Genomic DNA, 10279 nt, shown 5'->3' on the forward strand with positions numbered 1-10279 from the left:
CACTGGTATGTCACTATCATTGTTCCCTGTCCTTCTAAAGGTGTCAGGTATGTGCCATTCTCCTTCTCTCAATTCCAGTAATAAACACATCCAGAGCATAAAAACGTTATAACTCTACTCCAAGAAAACATTGAGAACTATCAGAAATGTTAATGTTCACTTGGGTTGAAGCATCAGGGGAGGAATTGGACAGGTCTGGGGTCTCTAACAGGCAATGGTATGTCCTATGACATGTACAGTGTATATTCATCTCACAGTAGAACCCTAAGCCTACTGTGAGGAGCTTCTATTTGCTTTGATAAGTGATTTTTAGCATCTAATTAGTAAACATTGACTTTGCAATTAGGTAAATACTCAAATAAAGTAGCCCATTCATTTTTAGTAGGGAGGTTGTGGCTTTCTAGGGGGTATCTAGAAATACCCAGAGACAATTTGAGTCAAAAAATATATATATGGGCTTCATGTCAGGAAAACACAAATTAAAACCACAATTAGATTCAGTCTCACTTAAGTCATTATGGCTACAATGAAGAGAATAAATGACACCATATCAGGCAAGGTTGTGCGAAAGAATAACTGTTCTGGAAATATAAATGAATGAAGCCACTGTACAATCAGAATATAAGTTCCACAACAGTCAAAACCATACCCAGCATGTAACTCATTTATGCTGCTACTGGGCACAGATACAGAGGATATTTTATCTAACCACAGAGATATTTACACATCCATGTTTATTGCTTATCTATTCATAGTAGGAAGGAAATGTAGTCAGCCTAGAAGAATGGATACTTAAATATTTAATATGTTTCACAATGGAATTTTACTTGCTTGTAAAGAAGACTGAAATTGTGAAATCTGGGAGAAAATGAATGGATATGTTAATTATCATATGAATTAAGGTCACTCAAACTCTACAAAACAAAATCTGCATCTCTGTCATACAAAGATACTTTCACTGTTTATGTGTATGTGTGTAAAAGAAAGGCATGTGGTAGGTTTAGACTATAAAACTAGATCAATATCACTAAAAAAGTAAAAGACCTCATAGGAAAGTAGGGCAACGAAAGGAGACACAAAAACAAAATGGAAAGGAAATTAAGGAGGTGAGGAGTACAAGGGAAGACCAGGTGGAAAGGGAGGAGGAAAGAGAATGACATTTAGTTGTTGTTTCATAATTAAACATAAAACTTTGCACTCTAATAAAATTTTTTAATTAAAAATCATTTAGGCTTCTGAACAATGCTGCTGGCAGTTTTGTGGATAGAAGCCAGGCATATCCCTAAACATGCTACAAATCACAAGCTAGCCCCTACATCAAGGAATATACATTCCAAGACACCAGTAAATCAAAGACTGAAAAACATCCAAAAATCAGTCAAGAAGTAAACAACATTCGTATAGGAAGTACAGACACAACAAAACTCTAACAGAGAGCCCAGGTGAGCAAATTCAAGTTAAAACAGAGTAAGTCAAGAGGGCAGAGGGAGCTGCTGATTTAGAAAATGAGATTCTGACAAGTTGAATATCAGGCAGTTAGAACAAGGAGGAGGGGAATAGAGAAATACTGGTCAGAATATGGATATATTTAACTGTCTGATCAGTAGGTTACTAGAGTTTATCATGTGAAAAACTCTTAAGGGATAGACACTTAATTCTGTAAGTAACCTATAAGGTCATTTCTCAGAAAGAACACACATCTTACAGTGGAGAAAGTGCTTTGTCCCAGGACCCAGAATACACAGCTTATAAATTCCTGCTCTGAGCAAATTGGCACTTGACCCTCCCTTGAGATTTTTCAAAACCTCTGAAGAAGCAATGATTTCTTATCTGTCTTCTGTCAAGTTGATTTTTCTTCTCATATTTAATTTTTTACATTAAGAACTAGTATCCTGGGGTTGGGGATTTAGCTCAGTGGTAGAGCGCTTGCCTAGGAAGCGCAAGACCCTGGGTTCGGTCCCCAGCTCCGAAAAAAAGAACCAAAAAAAAAAAAAAAAACTAGTATCCTAATATATCACTCAAACCCACTTTTAATGATCTGGCTCCCACATTTGGAACTTAGAATGTGAGACTCAATATTACTCTAGATTAATTACTCCACTTTTCTCATCTACCTGCCAGGCACTAAAAGCTATTACTATGAAAGAGCCGCTGAGAAACACCTAAAGAAATGTTCAACATCTTTAGTCATAAGGGAAATGCAAATCAAAACAACCCTGACATACCACTTCACACCAGTCAGAATGCCTAAGATCAAAAACTCAGGTGACAGCAAATGCTGGCAAGGATGTGGAGAAAGAGGAACACTCCTCCATTGTTGGTGGGATTGCAGACTGGTACAACCATTCTGGAAATCAGTCTGGAGGTTCCTCAGAAAATTGGATATTGAACTACCTGAGGACCCAGCTATACCTCTCTTGGGCGTATAACCAAAAGATGTCTGAACATATAACAAAGACACATGCTCCAATATGTTTATAGCAGCCTTATTTATAATAGCCAGAAGCTGGAAAGAACACAGATGCCTTTCAACAGAGGAATGGATACAGAAAATGTGGTACATCTACACAATTGAATACTATTCAGCTATCAAAAACAATGACTTTATGAAATTCATAGGCAAATGAATGGAAATGGAAAGTATCATCCTGAGTGAGGCAACCTAATCACAGAAAAACACACATGTATGCACTCATTGATAAGTGGATATTAGCCCAAATGCTCGAATAACTCTAGATGAACAGAACAGATGAAACTCAAGAAGGAGGACCAAAATGTGAATGCTTCACTCCTTCTTTCAAAGGAGAACAAGAATACCCTTAGAAGGGAATAGGGAGGCAAAGTTTAGAATAGAGGCTGAAGGAACACCCATTCAGAGCCTGCCCCACATGTGGCCCATACATATACAGCCATCAAACTAGAGAAGATGGATGAAGCAAAGAAGTGCAGGCTGACAGGAGCCGGATGTAGATCTCTCCTGAGAGGCACAGGCAGAATACAGCAAATGCATAGGCAAATGCCAGCAGAAAACCACTGAACTGAGAACTGGACCCCGGTTGAAGGAATCAGAGAAAAGACTGAAACAGCTTAAAGGGCTTGTGACCCCATATGAACAACAATGCCAACCAACCAGAGCTTCCAGGGACTAAGCCACTACCCAAAGACTATACATGGACTTTCCCTGGGCTCCAACTGCATAGGTAGCAATGAATAGCCTAGTAAGAGCACCAGTGGAAGGGATGCCCTTGGTCTTGCCAAGGCTGAACCCCCAGTGAACGTGATTGTTAGCAGGAGGGCGGTAATGGGGGAGGAACGGGAGGGAAACACCCATCTAGAAGGGGAGGGTGAGGGATTAGGGGGATGTTGGCCCAGAAACCGGAAAAGGTAATAACAAGTGAAATGTAAATAAGAAATAACCAACTTAATAAAGATGGAGGGGGAGGAAAGAATAAAAGAACAAAGAAAGAATACTTAAAAAAGAAAAAAGAAAAAGAAAGAGCCGCCCATCAAACCTTGGAAACTATAGAGGTTTATTCAATTTATAAGCCAAGGTTGGAAAATATCTGATTATTTCCATTCCAAGATCCAAGGACTCAGGGTTTTTTGATCTTTATAATTTTTTTTCAACGTCTGGAAGTCAAGTTTCATCTTTGTAGGTCTTTTTTTTATTATTATTATTATTATTAACTTGAGTATTTCTTGTATAGATTTCCAGTGTTATTCCCTTTCCCGGTTTCCGGGCAAACATACCCCTCCCCCCTCCCCTTCTTTATGGGTGCTCCCCTCCCCATCCTCCCCCCATTGCCGCCCTCCCCCCAACAATCTAGTTCACTAGGGGTTCAGTCTTAGCAGGACCCAGGGCTTCCCCTTCCACTGGTGCTCTTACTAGGATATTCATTGCTACCCATGAGGTTAGAGTCCAGGGTCAGTCCATGTATAGTCTTTAGGTAGTGGCTTAGTCCCTGGAAGCTCTGGTTGCTTGGCATTGTTGTACATATGGGGTCTTGAGCCCCTTCAAGCTCTTCTAGTTCTTTCTCTGATTCCTTCAACGGGGGTCCTATTCTCAGTTCAGCGGTTTGCTGCTGGCATTCGACTGTGTGTTTGCTGTATTCTGGTTGTGTCTCTCAGGAGCGATCTACATCCAGCTCCTGTCAGCCTGCACTACTTTGTTTCATCCATCTTGTCTAATTGGATGGCTGCTGTATATGTATGGGCCACATGTGGAGCAGGCTCTGAATGGGTGTTCCTTCTGTGTCTGTTTTAATCTTTGCCTCTCTATTCCCTGCCAAGGGTATTCTTATTCCCCTTTTAAAGAAGGAGTGAAGCATTCACATTTTGATCATCCATCTTGAGTTTCATTTGTTCTAGGCATCTAGGGTAATTCAAGCATTTGGGCTAATAGCCACTTATCAATGAGTGCATACCATGTGTGTTTTTCTGTTAATCTTTATAATTTAATGAAAAGAATAGTTTCCAAAGAGTGGCATGAGATAACCTGGCCAGGTCCAAGTAGAACCCACTCTCTGGAATAACCCAACTCCCTAAAGTGGGACCCTCAGGTGCCATGAGTAAATCTATGACCACAATATGCTCATGCCTCACTACTGAAAGACTGTTGGGTATCCCCTCACCATGCTGTCAACACAATGAATACTGTCAAGATATTGTGAAGAGATGACCCAGTGCAGGTAAGGTTGATAAGTTGAGCTGGGAACTGCTACCATGTATATATTGTAATGCTCTATGGACCAAAAGCCATGAACCCAGAACCAGTGGACCTCCAGAAGCACCAGAAAGTGGAAACTGAAACCCTCTCTGTACATAGTGGCTATAATTTGTTTTGCCTATGTCTGGTTAAGAATGAGAAGGAAATATATCTCCAGTGTTAACAGGAAAATTTGATAAAATTAATTTAAATGAGCCTTGCATGGTGTGACTACATTATGTAAACTGCACTGTCAGGTATACACAAAGTCACTGCTACATTTATGTGTTATTAATCAGCTGACTCCCTCTCTGGATCCCATCCCAAATGAGTTAGGTCCTTCTGAACTATGTCTGAAACTTAAATATATACAAAGTGGTAAACTCACAAGTGGTTAAGGAGATGTTTAGGTCTAGATCTGATATCTGAATTAACTTCTGCTTTCACCACACAGGAGTCTATCCCAGAACACCCATACCTTAAGGCAGTCATCACCTATAGAGTTCAGGATGCAAAGCCAGGAATACTGGGCTCCTGAACCAGCATTTTTACTGAGCATGTTATTCTGCTCTTTCTATACATACAATTTTATTCTCAGATATGAACTCTACGTGCACAGTCTGCTCTCTAGAGACCTATCTACTTCCTGGGTTTCATGAATTATACTCAGTGCCCTAAAACAGGCTACTCTCCACCTTTGTTGTGGGGTGGAGTTCCTCATCCAACTGTTCCTTCTGCATTCCCAATACTGTCACCTCTGACAGGCTGCTGACCTCATCCCAGGCACTCCTTAGTAGCATTAAATGAAAATATCCAATGTATGAGACACTAAATGCTAATAAATGTGAACTCTTGCCTAAACCTGATTACTCCTTGGGTGTTTATCTGTGAGCCTGTCACTCAATGAAGTGATTACCTGACTGTCCCGTTACAAAGCAACAGGATCTTAGACTAGAAAGCAGATGTGGAAGATGATGGAAGGTTCTCTCACAACAGGATTTTAGACCAGAAAGCAGATAGGCCTTATGTGCAGCCCAGAATTCCCTAAAAGTTGCTGCTAATTCGATTATGCCCTCCTTCTAATGGTACATTTCCCAAGGCCTGGCACCATCAGCAAAACAAGGGAATTAGAAGCCATAAACTGCCCATTCCACATCCATCCACAGCATTGCCATGTGTAGGACAGGAAGATACCAATTACGCTTCCTTTTGAGAATCTTATGGGCATCAAACAGTGCTAGTGAAGTGGCCATTGAGAGAGAAAGGGGGGTAGGTACATCACTGTCAATTATCTTACTGATCTGCTTCTACCTTTAATAAGGATACATATTACTACACATTCCTCTGAAGAAAAAGTGAATGACATTGGTGCCCAAGAAGAAGAATTCTAATGGTTGAGAGAGAAGGGTGGGAGGGAGATTGGAAGGGGGAAGGGGAGAAGGAGGAAGAGGGAGAGAATCTATTAAATAATTTTTTCTCTAACAGCAAGTAGTCATTCAGTCTCTGATGGTCACAGAAGAATAAGATAATGTGTAAATAGTACATCTATGGCATTGCACATATAACCCTTTACATTTTATAATGGGCTATAACCAGACGTCAATAATTTGAGAACACATTTCTCTTTCCTAAAATGAAAACTTGCTACATAAGTTAAAATATAATTTACACAAATTATTAAATTTTAATCTCTTTTTAATTTTGTTTTGTGTGGAAATGTTTGCATGTACGCCTATGTGCCACATATGTGTTTTGTGCCCAGGTAGGTGGGAGAAGGCATTGAATCTCCTGCAGCTGGAGTTGCAAACAGTTGGGAACATCCATGTGGGTGATGGGAATCAAACCTAGGTCCTCAGCAAGAGCAACAAGTGCTCTTAATTGATGAGTAATCTCTCCAGCCCTATAGGTATTGTTTCTGGTAGCTATTTCTTTTTTTTTTTTTCATTAAAACTGTAGGTAACAAATGGTAAGCTCAAGGAAAGCTTGAAGCCTACTTAAGTAGATCAGCCTCATGAATGATAAATTCTACTGACTTGTTCTAATCAAACAACTATCAGTTCAGTTCAACCTCTCTCTTTGCCAGAAGCCCTATGATGAGATTTCTGAGTTCCATGGGATCTTCTTGTGATTCCTATCATCTAGAAACAGTCTTGGATCTACTTTGACACTTTACCTACTCTTCTCATCATCAGAGTTCAGGAGTATAGTCACTGGCTACAATCAGATATGGCAGTATACTCTGGATTACATATGAAGTTAAACAAGGTTCACTCCAAAGACCATGCACTAAAACCTGATGACATAGCACATAGGTAGACTACAGCACTTGCCATACAATATATGACCCTGTATTTACAACTGTGTATATTAATATTTTTACCTCTTTTCTAATAGATCATGATCTACCCAAGAAGAGAAAATACCATAGTAACCTTCCCAGCAATCAAACAGGCACAGAGCTTATGTTGAAGAACATAAACTGACTAAATGTGGTAAAGGTAGTTGAAGAGCAGTCTCTTCCCTTCCCCTTACCAGGCCTGGGTGAGAAGTCACAGAGACATCAACATTTCCTGGTTCCCTACTGATGGTGATTGCACTAGGAACACAGAGAGATGATGAATGGATGGACCTGGCTCTGTCAACTCCCCTGTTGTGAAAGCAGCAGCATGCTTGGGTTCTGCATCACACACCTGCCAAGCATAAAAGGGCTGCTGCCCTGGACTATTCACACACAGCCTCTTCAGCAGAGCCTTCTTCTCCTGCCTTTGCTGTATCTGGTGAGTACCTAACTCGGGACAGGGCCTCAGCTAAAAGGGTGTAGAGATAACAAACGGGATTTGACTAGGGTAAAAGAAACAGAGGTGTCCAGTGTAGAGACAGCAGGAAGAAGATCTGCCAGGGGCTGATAGACAGGGAGGAGAACAGAGGTAGGAGTCTCTGACACCCCAGAGTTCTGGATCTCAGCATTGCCTCCACTCTGCTGAGAGGGCTGCATCAGGCCAGAGGATTTTCCTAGAGTCATTTTCACAATACCTGTATTTGCAGCAGAGAGGTACCTAGAAGCATCCACACTCCCTTCTACAAGCAGGGAAAATGGAAGACAATAGCTTGCAGATCATAGAGATCAGTTACCCTTTGCCTTCGTAAAGCTCATTGTTCTCAGTGCATTAACTAGGGGTGCGTCTATCTGATAGTCTTGAGAATGCTGTATTCAGATGGATCTGTGCATCACTGGTCCTATTTATTTCATAGAAATATTGGTTTGGGAAGCAGATAGGTCATGGGAAGCATGTGTTTGATAGACTAAGTCAGTAGACATTCACCGGAAGCTCCTCCCTATAATGCTTCTATCCTACTCTTCTAGGTCAAGTTCCTGCCAAGATGTCCTGCCAGCAGAGCCAGAAGCAGTGCCAGCCTCCTCCCAAATGCCCCTCCCCAAAGTGCTCCCCAAAGTGCCCCCCAAAGAGCACAGCACAGTGTCTGCCTGCAGCCTCTTCCTGCTGTGCTACAAGCTCTGGGGGCTGCAGTGTCCCCAGCTCTGAGGGAGGCTGCTGCCTGAGCCACCACAGGCGCAGGTCCCACAGATGCAGGCGCAGGAGCTCCAGTTCCTGTGACCGTGGCAGTGGTCAGCAGTCTGGGGGGTCGGGCTGTGGCCACAGCTCTGGGGGCTGCTGCTAACCTGGATCCTGAGGCAGAGACAAGGGATTTCAGTGGGAACAAGAATCTGAGAAGCCAAGGAAAATTCAGCCTGCCTTGTCCATTCCCAGAGGCACTGCTGGCTTCTTCTGTCCAGGGTTTCAACTCCCCTAGGAATTTCTCTTCCTGTCTGATGTCTGGGACCTTACAGTCCCCATTCCTGCCCTAGCTGAGGACTGCATATGTCCTACACATATGGATTTCAAAAATAAAACTGCTCGAACTGTAACTGCTAGAATCTCATGAGTCATTTTATTCTGTGCCACTCTTGAAGTCCCAGAATCCTTAGATCCTTGCCCATGGCAACCATCTCTTAGTCAAATCCCTAGTTAGTTATACAATGAAGAAATAGCTGCCACCACTTCTGCCTGCTTATGGAAGGACTTCGGAGAGTCTTACTAGAAGATGAGAGGAGGAAAGATTGTGGGTTGCAGTTGGCTGGTGCTCTGAAACCTCTGAAGGACTGTTTTTCCTCTGAAACATGATCCTGATTTAACCTGGAAATGTCTAACCTATGATGTGATACTTATTTTGGTGAACTGTCCTTAAAATCCTCATTACAAAGAAGGCATCAAAAGCTTGAGGCAAAGGCATAAGTATCAGCAATGAATGAAAGGAAAACAAAGCTCTGGGGCTGGTGATGGAGGTCAGTGAGAGTTTTTCCCTAGAAAATTTGCATGTATGAGGGAGGCCCATGTTCTGCTTCCAGCAGAAGAACATCAATTGATTGATAAGTAAATAAATAAACAACAAAGAAGCAAGATGGGGAAGTAAAGGGATGGAGTGAGGAGGCTAACACAATTGTATGAAGATCAAAGGAAAAGAAATGAATCTGAGATGATTGTTTAAGGTCAAGGAGAGATGATGTAGCCAGAGGTTTAAGGTTTAGTCTATGAGGTGACTGGAGTATGCAAAAGAAGATCTTTAAGGAAAAGATAAGGTGGAAATGTTGGCTTTGATGTGGAAACCATTTAAAAAGCAAATATTTATGCTTTTGAAACTCTACACTATCCTAATTCCAACACATGGAAGTTTCAACCTTAACACAGACTTGCTGTGAGCTAAATTGTAAGATTTTAGTGCTTCTGTGGTTGAAATAAAGTTTGCTCAAACTTTGATGATCAGAAAAACCTGAATGAAGTTTAATATTAGACATCTACTAACCAAATCTAGATAGCAAGCTATGCATTGAAGTAGAAGCCACAGTTCTAGCCTTAGAGTTTGCAATGACATCACTGGGAGCAGGACATTTGGCAGGCTGTAGACAGGAAGGGCAACCAGGAAGAACCCTGCACACCTATGCCAGCCTGGGAGGTGTCACATACTAGGTATGAGTGACACCATATAAAGGTTCCACAGTTCAGTGCAGCCTTTCCACAGTGTGCCAGAGGCTGGTCAGAACTAGAGGGTCACAGGCTACCATCTGACAGAGGCAGTAAGCACCCTGATCCCCACTTCAAAAGTACAACAGAACCCCCTACTCAGGATAACTCTTACCCCAGTGAAGAGGAAAGAGAAGACTTACCAACAGACGCCTGAGTGGGATACTAAGACCTGGGAGGCTGGGAGTAACAAGGGAACTAGTGATGAACATATCCACAGACCTCATGAGGATGACTGCAATAGAGTTCTAACTCCTAGACCAATTTATTCATTTCACACATTGTTATTGTCTGCTGTGCACTCTACTCTGGGCCCTACAGATTCAGCAGGGAGTCAGGGAAGCAGAATTTGGGTCCAAGAATAATGGTTCCTGATTTTACAAGCAATGAAGCACGATGGCCCACACCTCAAGGAGCAGCCACTCATTCTCTGGAATTGAGTGGACTCTGGCATTTACTTAATAAGTCCAGAGGAGACACCAGCCTGGGCAAAATA

At 41.9% G+C, this 10279-nt stretch overlaps 1 protein-coding gene across 1 annotated transcript; it reads left to right on the plus strand.

Moving 5' to 3' along the window:
• The first annotated feature begins 8086 nt into the window (after window positions 1-8086).
• On the plus strand, window positions 8087-8383 carry LOC116895531 (late cornified envelope protein 3D-like). Its single transcript, XM_032896776.1, has one exon. The coding sequence runs from the start codon at window positions 8087-8089 to the stop codon at window positions 8381-8383; it is 297 nt and encodes a 98-aa protein (XP_032752667.1).
• The last annotated feature ends 1896 nt before the right edge of the window (window positions 8384-10279 follow it).

The sequence above is a fragment of the Rattus rattus genome, chromosome 3 (assembly GCF_011064425.1).
Source record: "Rattus rattus isolate New Zealand chromosome 3, Rrattus_CSIRO_v1, whole genome shotgun sequence".
In the NCBI taxonomy this organism is placed as follows: domain Eukaryota; kingdom Metazoa; phylum Chordata; class Mammalia; order Rodentia; family Muridae; genus Rattus; species Rattus rattus.

What these genes read in the sequence shown, in the direction of transcription:
- LOC116895531 (XM_032896776.1), top strand. Translation starts at nt 8,087, where the DNA reads ATGTCCTGCCAGCAGAGCCAGAAGCAGTGCCAGCCTCCTCCCAAATGC.